Source organism: Populus nigra, chromosome 12 (genome assembly GCF_951802175.1).
Source record: "Populus nigra chromosome 12, ddPopNigr1.1, whole genome shotgun sequence".
In the NCBI taxonomy this organism is placed as follows: domain Eukaryota; kingdom Viridiplantae; phylum Streptophyta; class Magnoliopsida; order Malpighiales; family Salicaceae; genus Populus; species Populus nigra.
This window is the reverse complement of record NC_084863.1, coordinates 5812107-5830069: the sequence shown is the minus strand read 5'-3', so window position 1 is coordinate 5830069 and position 17963 is coordinate 5812107. Positions and strand designations below refer to the sequence as shown.

The window sequence follows — 17963 nt, the reverse complement described above, 5'->3', positions numbered from 1 at the left end:
CGCGTTTAGCCCAAACACCTAAGGATATGGTTAGATGTCAAACCTAACTTCATTGGGCTCGACTATGAGCTAAGCTCAAGTGTTTGTGGGTCTAGTGAGATATTAGACCCAACTCCATTGAGCTTGGCTACATACTGAGCCCAAGTGCTTGTGAATCTAGTAAGTTACTAGACCCAATTTTCTTGGGCTCGGTCACGTGTTAAGCCCAAGCACTTGTAGGCTTGATATGATGTCAAACTCAGTTTTTTTAGACCCGACTATATGTTGAGCCCAAGGACGCCTAGCGAGACACTGACTCAACATCTTTGATTAAGGATAATTCTAGATCCAAACATGAAGTTGATGGTCTTTGTTAGCCTTATGGTGGGTCGCAAGGTTATCCATAAGACTCTTAACGCTAAAAGTTTAAGGTAGTCATTTCCCTACACCCCTAGGTGTATGAAAATCATTTAAGAGTCGGTTGTATTTCAATCAACATTAATGCTATGAGATGGATATTCCCATTAACATTAATATTGCATGCCAAATAAGATATAAAAGTCTTATATAACTCTATTGTTTATCCATCAGCACCATTGATGTGAAAAGATAATTTTCATCAACATTAATGTTATGTAAGAGACATTTTCATCAACATTAATGATGATGTAAATGATTTTTTCCTTACTAAAATATTTAGGAGGAAAAAACTTTCAGGCCTTTTGAGAGAAGGGACACGATACAAGGGCTAAAGTACCCTCTAAACTATCTAGGTAAATGGATCACGATCTTTATTTCTTATCATATATTCTCAAAGCTTTTATCATAAAAAGACCAAGAGAAAACATTTGTTCTTTTATAGTTAAATGCTTATTTCTTCATTTATTACAATCTCTTGCTATAGAGTCACTAACTTAATCATTACAGAGTTCTAAAACTCCATAAAGGACTGTTTTGTAAAAACTGAGACCTCAACCACCAACCCTCTGTTCTTTCAATTTGTAGGAATGAAATATTGTTGTGAATGCATGATCATCTACTATCCAAACACAAAAACCTTATTCTTGAGCATATTGGATTTTTAGAGATCGTTAATTGACGTTGTCTATGAGAAACTAATCAAAAGCCATTAACTACTTTTGAAAGCTAGTTTTTTACACCCTAAACCAATATTAATGACAAGTAATTAAAAAATCCATGGGATGGGACATGTTATGGACCTTTCTGAAGCAGTTGGCATGTATGCTCCACCAACTCCTTCAGAGTTTTAGAAACTTATCAATCAGGTGGAAGCCCTTATCCAAGCTATCTTTGCATCCTAGGGGCAATGCCAAAACTTGTTACCTCAGTATGCCTTAGCACATGATTTGGCTTATTTTTTATACTATTTTCTCAACCACGAGTTGCCCACTTTGCTAAAAGACAATTGTTTTTTCCAGAAAAGGCATGGAAAAATAACATAGAGAGCATTCCACTTAGCCGATCCCCTAACCTCCTTAGGGGTTGTTCACATTGATATGAAACTCTCCCAATAAGTAATCACTCTAAACATAATCCATTTGGCCATCGTGGGAAATAAATTAGCCATCAGTCTCACCATTCCTTGCCAAAATCCTCTAGCTCCCTAGAGTCCATTAGGCAAAAGTCTGAAAGTAGTATAGCTAGTTAACACCATCAAAATGAGACCAACAATACTCATGAGATAAAGGGATCTTTTTTATCCAAACGAGTCTTATATACCCATATGCTAAAGGAGTTATATCTCCACAAAGATAACCTTGGATAATTATAATGACCTTATAGATCCTAGTGAGCATGTCTAAAATGTATATAACAATTTTAAGCTCAGGACAATGATGCTATGTGAAAGATCCTGCCTATGATCTTCAAGGGCCAAGTCAGAGTGTGATATAACAACTTAGAGCCAGGCTCTGTCACAGGTTTCATTAACCTCTTTACAAAACTCGTGTCATGTTTAGCACCAGCATACCCGTCAAAAAGAGCTTTACTAAACTTTTTGGTGTTACTCAGGTAGAAAAGGAGTTCACTCGAGTGTATTTAAAGAGGTTCAATAAAGAAATGCTTAAATTGGAAGGATTGATTGAGTCAGTAGCCTCAAAGGCCTTGATAATAGGGGTAAGAGAACATTTCCTATGAAAGGACTTGTATGCCCTATTGGAAATAAGCTTTATGAAAGTAAAACATGTCCTGGAAAATAACATCCGGATAAAGAAAACAAATATACTACGGTATGGACCTCCTTATTTTTATTAAGAAGCATATAATAAAAAATATTTCTAACAGTGTCGATCTCCCAACAAAGATAAAAGTTTAAAAAACGATCAGAAAAGACAAGTAAGGGAACATGCAATACTTGAGAGGAGGAACGTGATTCCCTTAAACACCACCCTTATAAATTTTTTCATGAGAATCAAAGGGAAAAGACTACGTTTAATACCCATCTATGGCATTGCCTCTACACACACACATCATAAGAAATAGGGCATAACACTAAAGATTTTGCTTAATCCAAAAAGAAAAAAGGCATGACACTGAAGATTACTTTATATTGAGGAAAGAAATAGAGCGATTGATAGCCAAGGGGTATTTAAGATAATTTTTTAAAGGGAACACTAATTTGAACCAGGATCATGAGGAACTAACTCAACCCATCCAAGCTCTACCCGAGATTAACGTGATTCTAGAGGGAACCTTGGTAGGGAGGATACCTCTAATGGAATAAATAAATACGGGAAAAAGGTTTTAACAATGGCTAATCAGTAAAATCCATGACATGAGCCAATTGTTTTTACTATAGAATATAGAGAGAGGATGACTTATCCCCATGAAGATGCACTGGTTATTTTCATGGTTTCTGCTAACCATAAAGCCTATAGAGTATTGGTGGACGATGACAACTAATGTCTTGAATGAGAATTGACCTTTCAAAAATGACTCATATAAAGACCCTTTTGATTAGGATTAAAGGATTAGGTGTACCGGTACAGGGCACCTTGAAGATCATGGTTACTGTTGATACATACCCAAGATGCCTCACCCTATAACAAATCTTTATGGTGATAGACATTACTTTAACCTATAATGTTATAATATAAAGGCCTTTCATGCATCGGATCAACGTAGTCATAAACACGTGGTACTTGGTATTGAAACTCTCTACTAAAAAGAAATTGCTAATGTGAGGGGAAACTAAGAGACCTTCACACATGTAGAGGAGAAGTTCTTACTTCTGGATCATTAAAGGTTTTTGAAAGAAATGACAGAAGTTTAAATCAAAGCTATAGAGCAATTGAAAGAAGTATCCCTAAAACAAGAAAAGAGGGAAATCACCAAGATAGGCTCTACCTTAAAGCCACATCAATAGTAATTACTAATCGATTTCCTCATATAAGATAGAGTTTGATTTTAACACCTCGGGTATACTAGGAATCAACCCAGACATAGTTACTAATAGGCTCCAAATTGATCCAACCTACCTTCTCGTCTTCCAAAAGAAGATGTACTTTAACGGGGAAGATAATATGCAATAACTATAGAAATGGATGAACTATTGACTGTTGGGTTCATTTGTGAAGTCATGTAACCAAATTGACTAACTAATATGGTCATTGTGAAAAAAACACAAAAAAGTAGAAGATGTGTGTGGACTTCACCAACTTAAACAAGGCATATCCAAAGGATAATTTTATGATAAATACTTATAAATACATTTTTATTAAGGTTTTATATCATCGTATTGCACTTAAGTCTCATTAAATTCCCTAACTTAAACATGTTTTGTAATAACAAGTATGATAATATAAGATATCTTTAAATTATGGTAAATGCTTGTTTTAAATGCGGGTTTGCAAAATAGACATATCTTAAAATTTACAAGATTGATTGATGTGTTTAACTATTGAAATTGAGGAGACAAAAAGAGGGTTATGCATAAAAAAAATTTATAGTTGGGTTGATTCAATTCAAACTAGAATACCATTCAATATTTGGGTCATAACTGGAGTTGTAGAGCTTTGATTTATGTGTGGTTTATCTTGATGGAAAGCTATAACATAAGCCTAAAATATTGATGAAGAGTTTAAGATTCAATACTGCCGTTTTGAAGTTCAAATCTTAGCAACAAAAAAACATCTGAATCTGTTCTGTAGCTCGAATATTATTCAGTGTTAAACCTATATCTCGAGTTTTAGATGTTCAAATGAGCCCATTCATTTTTTGTTAGAATGATGAAACCAATACCCACAACTTTTATGAAGGCCATCTATTCCAATTCTGAGGTTAGAAATGACATTTTGTTCAACCACCTAATTAATTAGCTAGCCACCTAATTAATTAGTTAGCCACCAAATCAATAGTTCTAAATTTTACCCTATAAAAGGAGGTATTTGCTATACATTTAAACACCTTAGCTTTTGGATCAAGATTTTGCTTTTGCTTTCTTTGTTTGTATTTTTGTAATGTTCAAGTTCTATTTCATGTTATATTCTCATTAATCTCTTGTTTATGATTATCATTTCATTTACTATACTTAGTTAATTTACATTATAGCTATGTTCTTTTCTTGGTTATTTATGTTTTTATTCTTCATTATGTTTAGTTATGTTTATTTTTTCTAAGGTGAAAAGGTTACACTAAGGGTGTAAGAATAAGTATAATATAAACTCAACATGGACTTTCATGTTTATATTTAAAAAAGTTTGCTATTAACATGTTTTATAATTGTTATCTTACTCATTCTTAATACCATACTTGTTAAGTGGTGAGTCTAGATTTATGATGTACAACCCTTGACACAACAAATAATTGATTCTTTCATAGCTTAATGTATAGATAACCGACACTTGTGCTATGAAAGAAATTTGATTTGTTGTTGACATACATTAGCAACAAAATAGAAGTTTAAATCTATTTTGTAGCTCAGATACTGTTTGGTGTTCAGTTCATATCTCGAGTTCTAGAAGTCTAAATGAACTTATTCATTTTTTGTTGGAAAACTTAGACCAATACTCACAACTTTCATGAAGACCATATATTTCAATTCTAATGTTATCAATGATATTTTGTCTAACCACCTAATTAATTAGCTAGCCACCAAATCAATAGTTCTAAATTTTAGCCTATAATCATTTGTCATACATTTAGGTATCTTGGTTTTCAGATCAAAATTTTACTTTTGCTTTCTTTCTTTGTATTTTTATAATGTTCAAGTTCTATTTCATGTTATATTATCATTAATCTTTTGTTTATGATTATCATTTAATTTACTATACTTAGTTAATTTACATCATAGCCATGTTCTTATCTTGGTTATTTATATTTTTCTTCTTCATTATGTTTAGTTAAGTTTATTTTTGCCAAGGTAAAAATATTATAATAATGGTGTAAGAATAAGTATAGTATAAACTCAGTATGGACTTTAATATTTATATTCAAAAACTAAAAACCATGATAAAGTTGATTAGCTTGTCAATATTAGAGAGATAAAAGTTCTTTTGCGAGCAGACCTTGTTAAGGTTAATGAGTATACACTCACTTTCCACCTCATATTATACTTTTTAATCATCACTACATTAGCCAACCAATCATGATACATGACTTCTCTTATAAAACTTATCTCTAAGAGCTTGTCGACTTCTCTAAAAATTACTTTTTATTTATACCTCTCTGAAAATTTCTCTTCTTTTGATGGATGAGAAGGAATGATGGATTGACATTCAACCGATGACATGCCATGTCCGACTCAATTCCTAGCATATCCATCAAACTAAAGACAAAATTAGGACTTTGGATTTCGAGGACCATAAGTTATTCCTTTTATCTAGGTGCTAACATTGACTCGATCTTTGTTTGAAGTCTAGGTTGTCCACTTTTAAAGTCAAACTACGTAATTCATCGAACAATTTTGTCCATCTTGGTCTTCTTTATACTATTTGGCCCCCTAATCTTTGATCATCATGCCTTTCTTCCCTTTAGATTGAAGAAGGCATTTTTACAAAAGGCTAGTTGGTTGATTCTAACAATTGTCATGCCATCTTTCATGGGAAATTTCAAGGTTAGTTCTTTAGTGCTAATGGCATATTGATCTCATGAATGATTTTTCAAAAATAGCATTAAAGGCTAAGTTTATTTTAATAACCATAAAAATTTGAAGTGTCTGTCATTTAAGGTACTGCCTATCAACAAAAACTAATTGGGTATTGAAAAACATTATAGACACAGACCTATTTGCATAGCTTATTGAAGTAGTGTAATGACGTCATTTCCCTTCCCAAAAAAATCTAATGTCTTGGTGTTGGAAGTATTTAGGTCTTTTCTCAAGACTCATTAGTCATTAAAAGATTGATTGGGGGTATGTGTTTTTTCATAATTTTTTAAGCAAACTAAAATGGCATAATTACCCTCCAAATCACCATCTTTCAAATTAATAAGGAAGGGTATTTATATCTTTTTGCTTTTTAAAACATAGTAAAATGACAACTTTACCCTTGAAATAAAAAATAGTGTGCGTCCATGAGCTTTTTGGTCCTTTTGCAATGGTTTTTTTTTGCTATTATCGGTTTCATAAAGGGCAATTTAGTATTTTCACATAGATTTAAATATTACTTAAATAAAAGAAAAGGTTAGCATGTGTGTCAAAACGCAGGCACGTAGGAGGCACCCAAGCACTTGAGGGTGGTGCGTGGGCCACCTCTTAGTGACCAAAATTGCAATTTTATTGTGTCATTAGAAGTTACATCATGTCCCTTTTCTTTTGGTGCAATGCGTGTCAATGGTGGTTGGGTAGTTTGTTGTCGGTGGGGCTTTCTTTTTTGTCTCTCTTCTTCATTGAAAAGTATAACTTGGTTCTTTTTGTTGTTGGTATTTCAACTTCAGTCTTTAATCTTTTGATTTTTAATTTTTGTTCTTGACCCTTTTTGTAGAAGTTTTATTGGTTTTAAATTTCATTATTCAATCTCAATTTGTCATATATTATATTTTCAATTTGGTACTCATTCTTTTGATTTTGTTTTTTTCGCCTTTTGTTAAATTGATTTTTTTTTTTCAATTTCACCCTTAAATTAAATATCAAATTTTTTTGTATTTCAATTTTGATCATCGTTCTTTTAATTGTTATTTCTTTTTTAATTCTTTTGCATAATTGAATTTTTTTTTCAATTTCATCATTAACATTTAATTGATTGAGAAATGAGTTTTATGTTTTTTCTAGAAATAGTGCTTTCAGTCCAATTACCTGGGTTATGGGTTTGAAAAGTTAACTTGAGTTGACATTGTTTTTTTTTTAATAGGCTTTGTGATTTTTATTGTTTTTTTTCAATCGAGTTATTTAGATCTCATAACCAGAGTCGCAGGTTTGTAAAGATAACTAAGATTAACTCAACTTTGATTACTGAGGTTACAAGTTTGTCATGCCAACTTATGTTTACTCGAGTTGACATTTTTTTTTTTATAAAAAAAGAGCTTTATGATTTTCATTGTTTTTTTTTTCCTATCAAGTTATTCCAATCTCATAACCTAGATCGCAAATATATCAAGACAACTCATATTGAGTCAACCTTGATTACTGGGATTACAAATTTATCACACTAACTCATGTTAACTCAAACCAATTTTTTAGATTTTTTTACCCAATTTCATCATTTTGTATTTAATAGACTCAAAATTAAACTACATCGTTAATTCTCTTTTAAATTATTTTTTTATGTTATCATGATTATTTTTTAAAACTTAATCCATCCAATATTATTGTCTATTTATTTTATCATCTAATTAAAATAAAATCAAATCTACTCAATCATCTCTATAACTTGAGTCACAAATTTATTTATTTTAAAAATAACATTTGCAACATCTCAACATCATTATTTTTTTATTTTTTTTTGATAAAAAACAAAATTCAAGCCTCTATAGCATTATCTTATCAAGATAACTTAGATTAGCTCAACCTTGTTAATATATCTAAACAAGCACTATTTTCCCCTCTATCCTTACCAAGAGTCTTAACCTGGAGTAACTTGGTAACTTGAAGGCATCAATTTTCATTAGGTCAAAAACTTTCACAGAGAATGTTTATTGTGCTGCCATCATCCACAAGGACCCAATATACCTGATGGTCGGAGAGAATGATAGTGATAACAAGTGCATCCTCACTCGAGAAGGATAGTCGATAGGGCTCCTGCTTTGAATTTGCAAAAGCAAGATTGCAACCACCATTTTATTAATTGCGAAATGCCAGTGCACTGGAGCATAAATAGAGAGCTTCCCTTGAGTTTGCTGCTTTCTTTTTATATGTTAAAAGTGCAAAAATCAGAAACAAAAATGCCCTGTTATTACACATTTTGACGTTTTTTTCTTCTACCAAACAGAGAATACAAGTAATCACCCATTACAAATTTTGGTCCTCTGGTCAAAATTACGAAGTATATAGAATCCATCTCAAATGTCTGACGGGTCATTGATATCCTGGACAGCCACAAAAGAAGAGGTTAAAGAAAGAGAAGGAAGATGAACCAACCAACCCCTCACCAATCACTAATGCCTTCTTCACAGTTCTCACTCTGTTTTAATTTCTACGTTAAGAAAAGTTCTTTCAGGAGTTTAAATCATATACCTTGTTCTCAAGGACTGCACCATCAGGAATTTCCAGTTTCACCCCTGGTTTTGCAACAATACTTACTCTCCCCTACAATAACAAAACAAGCACAACATTTAGCCAAAGATGAACCGTCCATCATTCAAAACAAATTGAAGGTAATGAAGAAAGATTTGCAACTTTGATATGTACTACCATTCAAAATTAGTCTTGTAAATATTCATGGACAACAACTGTAAACACATACGACAATACAATGCAATTGATAAATGTGTAAATAAAAATTCGTATCCATATATATATGCACACACACACAAATATGTCAGCTCTCCACTACACTTCAGGATGAATCAGCGCACATGAAATGAGAGTTTGATGTCCACTTTAAACAAAAATACAAAATCCACCCTCGCACATGCAGCTTAAAAACTTTAGAAAATGAGGCAGCAAGATATAACTCCATATTACATAAATTCGAATGAAGGATTGGAAGTTGAAAATACCTTAAGAATCACGCCAGCTCCAAACCACACATCACCAGCTACCTTCAAGCTATCCAATCCAACTATGCTAGGAATGGATTTGAAACGGTGTTGGAAATCGCTGACCTGAGATAAGAACACAAGAACATTAAGTGCTGGTAACATACAAATAAAGCAATAACCTAGCAACAATTATAGTCACCTTTTCAAATTCAGGTCCCAACTCAATAGATGGATTTGCAGGGTTAGCTTGAGCTGTGTTCCGAACTAAAATGCCTTCAGAGGTGGAGTACAGATCTGACTGCAGAAATACATACATAAAAATCTCAAATTGGTAGTATTTTTATTCAGTGGGAAAATGATAACATAGCCCAGATGGTCATGTCCAAAACCTGAAGAAGAAGCAAGTCTGATGTTGCATTTAGTTGCACAGCCCGAAATTGAGGGACATTAATGCCGATGGCTTTATCAAATAACTGGATCAATAAAAAAAATCATAAGATGTAAGCAGTCATTAGTTATAGAGCACAAGAAGTTAACAAAAAATTCTCAACAATACACAAAAATATATATATGAATACCTGTATTGTCGAACCAGCTGCTGTTTCTTGCAAAACCATTTGATCACCTTCCATTTCCTAAAAATAAATCATTTCAATAATTCTTGGTTTTTATCTAATAAGTATAAGCCCTCAGTGTGTAAAATAAAGGTACACCTTTGAAATAGACAGTTTCTCTATCTTCAGGGCATTGGTATCTACAAGCCTTCTGATTGCTTTCAAATTCACCCACCTGTACAAAACAAAAAAATTTACAGGATGAAGCATCGTTGCCTGCTTTATCAAGGGAGTTTATAGGAGTATATAGGTAACTCACAAACTTCTTGTGTCGATAAACTTGAACTTCTCCGTTGACTTCATGAATGATCATGATATTGAAGTAAAAAAAAAAAAAAAGCTGTTCAATAAATGAATATAGCATTGTGCCACGAAACAAAGCTAATCATAATTATCTTACAAACTTTAGGCATCCCAATGTGATTTTAACATTAAAATAAGTGAAGAAAACAATGGGATCCACTCCTCTACCAAATACAAGTCTCAAAAAAGCAAAAGCAGAAAGGAAAACGAAAATCAGAACTCACATCTTTAGGAAGTGTTCGCGCTATTTCTGCAAGCTGCATGGCACATATATTGAATAGAAATTGTTAGCTACCACCAAACACACAAGGTACTGCCGATTGATTTAACAGAACCTCAAGGCCACCAAACAGCCTGATCACTCAATGAATACTTAATATGTTAGAAGAGTCTGTAATTCATGTACCATTTTAGGACTAACCAAATTGTGATCTTCAACAATGGTACATTATAAATGCATCCTCTAGAATTAAATGAGGTAGAAAGCTGTTGTGTCAAAACTGCTGACATTCGAGCCCTTTGCTTAAGTTAATAGAATATGTTATTGGTCAATAAGAATTACAATCAGGATGAGGATTTGACAATTGCAGCCAAAAATAATTTAGATGTGCAAGCTTAGCAGGACATGTATTCAAGATAAACATAATTTAGACGCATCTTGTATTTGCAGCCTGCATACCAATTTATTCCTTGAACATACCAATTACTAAAATTTTAGTACTTTATTTTTTTAAGGAAAAAACAGAAGAAAATGTGTTGAATCTTTTAGCATCTTCATTCATCAAAATTCTTATTATTAATTATCCAAACATACCACAATTCAAAAGTGTCTAAATAAAGAATGAAGCATTATAAAAGAAGTGGAAGTGAAGGTGACACCTCAAACATTCCTTGCCGCTGATTGTCCATTTTACTTTTTGAAAGATATGAAGTGGTTGGTGTCACCTGAAAATCATTAAGAATTAAACACAGATTTTGAGCCAAAACAGCAGTGCTAACAAAATTCATTGTTTGAGTACCTCCATACAGTATTCAATATTGTTTTGGCTCAAATGACTCATGATTCCTGAATCAACACTCAAGGAGCACAAACGGGGAAAAAAATGATTCTTAAGTATAGAAAAAGAAATGACAAAAAGGCATACAGTTAAAGAGCTAAAATAAGACTTGAAGAAATTAAATAATCAAAACTACAAGGACAAAGAGCTAAAAGCAAGACTTTAAAAGAGATAAATAAACAAACTGAAGAGGGTACTTGGATCAACAGCAGCAGCTACATTATCGGAGCTCACCACATGTACGTACTCCTTTCCCTGGAAAATAAGTTCAGAACAGCAGTTATTTGTTCCCTGCTAGCATGCACTCTTATTGCCCATTTCAGATAACTGAATTACATTCTTTTTATATATCATGTAATAAGAAGCAGGGACAACAGCAATGGCAACACATGTACTCAGCCTCAAATTCCTATTTGAGACCTATCCTTGTTTTTTGGGTTAATGTAGCCCATGAACATTTTAAACAAGGATAATTAATATTTGTCACCTGCTAATGTTGCATTTACAACGTGTTTGCAAGCTCATGCATCAATAATGCTATCTTATATGAGCTAACACAAAATGCATCAATAGCCTTTAATGAACATACACCCAAAAAACTTAATGGACAAGAAATAAAAAGATCACAGTTAAAATTGACAACAGAAATTGCAAGAGTTAAACATGAAATAAAGCAAAGCACATGAGCAAGTAGTGTAACATCCTTAAGAATTGTGTACCTGTGATAATAATACATCCAGAGTTCCGCTGCTTTTCATTAGGGAAAGGAAGGCTGCAGCATGATCAGATGGATACCTTCATATAAACCCAAAGAAAAGGAAAAATCAGAGATAGAGAGAGAACAATCATCAGGAAAGTTTTGCCCTATGGCCAAATGAAATTCAAGACAGAATTAACATATTAGAAGCTGAAAAGGTGATATTGTAGCGAAAGTTCTCTGAGGTAGTGTATTTTTCACCAAAGCACTTCCAAGAGTTTTTGATGGAAGAAATAAGACCTTTGGGTCAAATATAACAAAATTTATAAGAGAAACATTATTGAGATTGAACCCAAGATTAGCAAAAAGAATGTCCCAGTTCAGCAGATATAGAATGGTAAATGGATTGATTTGATAAACACTGCACAGTAAACTAGAAATGTCAATATTTTAGGGAAAAAAAATAATCAGGTAAAAGTTGAGGTGCAGCCAATAATTTTTAGGAGAGGAAAGTGTCATAGCTAGTAAAATTAGTCATTTAAATGTGATTCTAGCAAACGTTAAAAGCACTTTGACAAGACAACAGACCTCAGAAACCAATATGAAACTATGAGACAACCACAAACCAGGGAATGAGAAGGAAGAAATGTTTAGGAGCTGAAGTTATGAAAGTGATATAATAGAAGTACAGAAGTGCTCAAGCCAGCTATTAGTAGAAGTTGAAATCTACTAGATTCAAAAAAGCAACAATCATACTGGCTTTCTCAAGATGGATTATCTCTAGTAGTAAAGCATTGTGGGCTATTAAAAACAGCTAGCATTTTTAAGAATAGTTCTAATGCTGCAGCACTTGATACTTGACTTTCTTTGAGCTTTAAGGAACAATTTGGAAAAACTTCAAGGGTTTTTAGAGTTTATACAGGGCACTTAGAACTTCAATATGTTAAAAGAACAAAAGGTAGTGAGAGTCTACAATTCATCTGCACTGCTCTGTCCACTGGAAGATTTCTTTTGAGGATGTTGGCCCTGCATAAATGCAATCATGGTATAGGTGAGCTATAAATTATGCCTTCAACAAATTCTATTGGCATGTATAGTTAAACAAACAAACATGGGTAAAATTGCAAACCTGACTAAGAGGAAGAATATCAACATTTGATGTGGAATATTTCTCCAAAGCCTACATGAAAACTTCAATGAGTAGATTCTGATAGAATATGAGCACAGTTCCAAGAGGAGATGCTAAGGACAAATCACCTTCAGGGAATCATCATGAGTGCTGATAGTGTTCATAAGCACCAAAGGGATATGGCATCCGTATGTCAAATTGAGAGACTGCAGATGTTTAGCAGTGGGATATGTCAGAGAAAAGATAACAAAATAAAACCTATATACAAAAGAAAGACATCTTGCCTGAATTTGATTAACAATCAAGTCAAGAGATGTCAAACCATCACGAATTCCAATTAAAGACCTGCAAAAAAATGAGTACAGCCACATAAATAAAGTACAAAAGATCAAATTATATGATGCACAGAAGATAATGTAGTATGAAATATCTAGGTTTAGGATCCATGCTTACTTGGGGCCATTAAACCCTAGAGCTGTTCCCAAAGTGTCATTGAACTTCACCATGACAATCTTGTCCAAAAGGTTCTTAATTTCTGCAATATCTGCATTCAACTCAGGAAATTATTTTTATACAAGCAAAGAGGGAAAAGGAACAAAGGGACACAACATACTAAATTATTCTTTAACTTCTTAATTTAAACAAGTCACCATGTCAAGTAGAAAACCATTACCATTAGAAGCAGGTGCTAAGTTCTGATAAGGAACAACAAGCACTTCACCAATTAGAGAGCTGATATTGCTCATGTTCTTGCTTTGCACACTTTCTTGAATTTCCTTGCTTCAAAACACAATTTAATGTCATATCAACCAAAGTACCAAACCACACATAAGTAGAACGTAACAAAACCTCAAGTGAAAAGCCAATCACATAGTTCTAAAAATATTAAATTCTAGATGCCACGACCCCAATATCGATTCAAGAAGAACCCAACAGTATATTGAACACATTATACCCTACTCTGCATAGGATTAAAAAACCTTGCACTAATTTGCTTTCTGTACTTCAGATAACTAAGGGATAAAGCTTTGTATGCTCTCTTAGTCCAAGTCTCTAATGAATAGCCAGTTCGACCAATTTCAATAATAAACAAACATTTCTAGATAATCAAATTTCGGACTAATAACCTCAACAACTTGAAAAACATGATATATTAACTCCATCACACACAACCATATGGAAACAAAAAACTAAAAATAAAAACACATTAGCAAACATGATACCAGCATTATATCTTCCATAAGCAAATACCACAACTTACTCTCATCCAAAGATGATATCAATTTTCTCTTATAATGCAAAAAAGCAAGTACTTTATACATGAATCAAAATAGTAAGAACTATATCATAAGAATCTATATTGCACATCCCGAAACAGACAATAAAAGCTAAACTAGAATGACAAATGCAACATCTAGAAGAAGCCCTTCTTTGGTAACAATGTAGAGTCTTGGACTTGGAATCTAAAGGGTGTGTTCGAATCTTAACAGCAACTAGATGCTGAAGGGTAGGACTGCCCTAACTTTTTTCCTTCCAGGACCCATTTCAGTGGACCATAATTTGAGAATAGCCTTCTATCTAGAAATAAAAGATGGCAACAGAAGCACACCATAGCACAACTGAATCTTAAATGACCAGTGTCCCGCTTAACAGATATATGAGAACCTAAAGAATTCTCTGCAGTACACCATCCACAATAGATATCTGCCGAAACTTGAGTACTCATCTGAGTTTATAGCTATTTTCTACATCAGGATGGAAATTAACTTATGAGAAACACAATCATTTGACACTAAAAACAGTAGTCTTAATCAAACCAATAAAAAACATAATCCTTCACATCATAGAGCTTCTATTGCCACAGCAAAAAATCACTCAAGTATAGATTGTTATACCCATTTTCCTGCTTTAGGCTAAATAGCATCACCAGTCCAAGTTTTTCTCTACATATCAATCAGTACATGTACATCATTCACCATCCATAATTGATCCCAACAATATAATTAACTGAATCAAGGATCTTCCTATCTTTTTCAAAACGCAGCATTAGTGATTTCTATTATTCTCTTGCAATGAACATTATTTACACAACACACCTTATAAGGCACTACCCTAAACAGAGGTTAACAAATTAAGTAAATTCTATAGTACCTCGATTCTTTGGTAGAAAGATCTCGCTCTTCTTTACGAATATTTCCTTTTAGTGCTTTCAATTTTTTTTTCTCAAGCAAAAATGTCTTGGTAATTATATTGCAAAACAAGTACACAAACTGAACAGAATCATTAGCAGGCACTGGATACGCAATCTTCTTATAAATCTCCCATGGCATATTTGAATCAACCAAAGCCACAATGGGAACCTGCAATCTATCAGCCTCCAAAATCACCGAGCTCTTCCTCTCCGTATCCAACACCACTACACAATCTGGCGGTTGTATTGGCCCAAAACATACCTTAACAGCACAAATAAAAGAAATACAATCATCAAACAATTAAAAAAAAAAGCTTTAAAAGCAAAAAGAATAGAAGGGACCGTTAAATAATATTAACCCAAAACTTGAAATTTGAAAAAAATAAAAAAAGCAGCTTAACCCTCAAAATCGTTAAAAAAATAAAAACCCCATTAACCCAAAACTTGGATTCAATTAACAAAAAAGAAAAGAAAAAAGAACACTCGTATTCACAATTCAATTAAAGGAAAAGGAGCCAATTGTAAAGAAAGGGCAAACCTTTTTATTTCTTGATCTAAACTTCTTAGGACTATGACTATTAGTCAAGAAACCACCCATTCTCCACATAATGTTATCTCTTGGGCTATAAATCCCCATCTTCTTTGTCATTTGCTCCACTATCTCATCAAACAGAAGATTCGTATTCACAAACATGAACCTTGCGTTCTTATCACGCGCCAAATGAGAAATGAAACTGGCAGCATTCCGGAGACAGATGAGAGTTTTATCGGAGTCGATAATGGAGACTTGATTACGCATTCCATAAGTGTAAATTTTCAAGTGGTGGGCTGCCACTCGCCGCCCTATATGGGCGTTTGTGGTTAGTAGCTTTTGGATTATTATTGAATGGAGCGTCATTTTTAAAAAAAATTGCAGTAGCCTCCTGTGATGGTTGTGGCCGTGGCGGTGGCGGTGTTTAAACGGGAGAGGTGAGTTTCATTTAGAAGGGGGGGTTCAGCGATGGAGTCCAGTGGCGATGGTGAGACTGTAGGGTTTTGTTGTTGGGTTTTTGTTCTGCTTAGGGAAATTTTGAGAAGGAAGAGGGATTTGGTGGGTCGGGTTTGGGTCCAAGTTTAGTTGATGGACTTGGTATTTTTTTAAATTGGCCCCTTTTATTTTTATTTAAAACACCATGAGTTCCATTGTATCCATTATACTAATTAGGGCATTATTATTTTTAATTAATTAACAAAAACTAAATGAAGAAGTGTTTCGGGGAAATTTTTATTTTTTAGTGTTTTTTAAAAATGTTTTTTGCTTGAAAAAATATTGAATTTATATTGTTTTAGTGATTTTTGATAATTTTGATATGTTAATATTAAAAATTAAAAACAAATCTAAAAACATTTTGTTTTTAAATGAAAAGTTATTTTGAAAAGTACCTTACACTGTAATTCTAAACATCTCCAACCTCCACACAAAATACTATATCAAAATAGTGCTTCATTTTTTTTAGTTTTTTTTTAAATTTTATCCTTTAATATTGAGTTTCATAATTTATTTTTATTTTTTTATGAGATTATTCTGATTTCATAACCGAATTTGACGGGTTAATCTAAGCTGACTTGGGATTTTTATTCTTTTTTAATTTTATTATTCAACATTGGCTTGATTCATAATTAAACTTAATGATTTGTTTCAAATTATTTTCCATAAAATTATCATGGTTTCATGATCTAGGTCGCAAGTTTGACGAATTGGTCTAAGTTGATGAGAGTCTTTTTTTTTTGTCCTATTTTTCATTATTTTTTTTAAATTTTATCTTTCAATATTGGATTGATTGAAGAATGAACTTCATGTTTTGATTTGATTTCTATATATTCATCCCAGTTTCTTGACCTAGTTTGCAAGTTTGATAGGTTATTTCAGGTTAACTCGGGTTTTTTTTTTATCCTTTTTTAATAACACAATTTCAATTTCATCTTTTAACATTAAGTTGATTGAAAATTTAGCTTTATAATTTATTTTGATTTGCTTTTATAGAATTATAACAATCTCATAGCGGGTTGATACAAGTCAATCCAATATAATAACATCTCAACACTTAAAAGAAATATCATCTTGAAATTCTTTTGAGTCAAATTATATTTTTATCGGTCATTCGGGTACCCGTTAAGTTAACTGGATCACATCGAGTCAATCTTTATAAGGCTTAATTTTTTCCTACTAGAAAACACTAGATATTTTTATATTTTTTAAAAATTAATCTAGATATTTTTCTACTAGCAAAAGTAATGCATTATTGCTTGCAATTTCACACAAACTAGTACCATTTAACTAATATTTGATTTGATCATATTAGATAATCACAATAAATTAATATAGATATTTTTCTACTGTGAAAATAAAATATAATTGTCAAATTTAGAAATTTAGGGACCAATTTTGATTGAAATTTATCAAATCAAATAATAAAATCAAATTTCAATACCCAATTTAAAATAACTATAGATTTTAGGGACTAAATTAGAAATTGTAAAATTTACTATTATGCATGAATAGTAACCAGTAACTTTGACTGGCCTGGAGACTTTTTTCTTAGCCAGAAATGGTTACCGCGGGATCTTATCTCAAATATTTCGTCGTCTGAAATCCAAGGTACGATTCATTCATAATTTCTCTTGATTGTTGATGAGTTATGGCTGACGAAAAATCTTGGTTTTTTTTCCCTCTCTTCTCGGTTCCCATGCATTCTCTCTTCTCTGTTAATTTCTTTCTCTTTCTGTACTGCAATGTCAACTGAGAGAGGAGAAAAGCTATAAAAAGCAAGTTGACATGCAAATGGCTATAAAAAGCAAGGGCAAAGGCTTTTCTTTTGCAGGAGATTTTGCCCCAGAAACTGCTCATCCTTCCTTT

General features: G+C 32.7%; 1 protein-coding gene across 2 annotated transcripts; it reads right to left on the bottom strand.

Annotated features, from left to right (window-relative positions):
• Nucleotides 1-8177: 8177 nt before the first annotated feature.
• LOC133670037 (UTP--glucose-1-phosphate uridylyltransferase-like) lies at nucleotides 8178-16174 on the bottom strand. 2 transcript variants are annotated; one of them, XM_062090436.1, is made up of 21 exons: nucleotides 15606-16174; nucleotides 15028-15329; nucleotides 13550-13656; nucleotides 13330-13420; nucleotides 13161-13221; nucleotides 13005-13082; nucleotides 12877-12927; nucleotides 12721-12773; nucleotides 11770-11845; nucleotides 11236-11305; nucleotides 11012-11058; nucleotides 10872-10937; nucleotides 10217-10249; nucleotides 9949-9986; nucleotides 9789-9864; nucleotides 9654-9710; nucleotides 9465-9548; nucleotides 9275-9373; nucleotides 9094-9198; nucleotides 8609-8680; nucleotides 8178-8460 (listed from the first exon to the last, which is right to left on the bottom strand). In XM_062090436.1, exons 1-21 carry the CDS (start codon nucleotides 15963-15965, stop codon nucleotides 8434-8436), a joined length of 1953 nt encoding a protein of 650 aa, XP_061946420.1. In that variant the 5' UTR covers nucleotides 15966-16174; the 3' UTR covers nucleotides 8178-8433. The 2 variants fall into 2 exon arrangements, with proteins under 2 accessions (XP_061946420.1, XP_061946421.1); XM_062090437.1 differs by having other exon boundaries at nucleotides 11248-11305.
• Nucleotides 16175-17963: the final 1789 nt, after the last annotated feature.

Bases quoted from the DNA above. Each gene is read 5' to 3' on its own strand.
- LOC133670037 (XM_062090436.1), bottom strand. From the start codon at position 15,965: ATGACGCTCCATTCAATAATAATCCAAAAGCTACTAACCACAAACGCC. The intron at 11,059-11,235 runs GTTTGTTTATTT...GTGTTGATTCAG, and splicing joins TGATCCAAGTACCCTCTTCA to GAATCATGAGTCATTTGAGC. The intron at 10,250-10,871 runs GTGTCACCTTCA...TGTGCCATGCAG, and splicing joins AGCGGCAAGGAATGTTTGAG to CTTGCAGAAATAGCGCGAAC.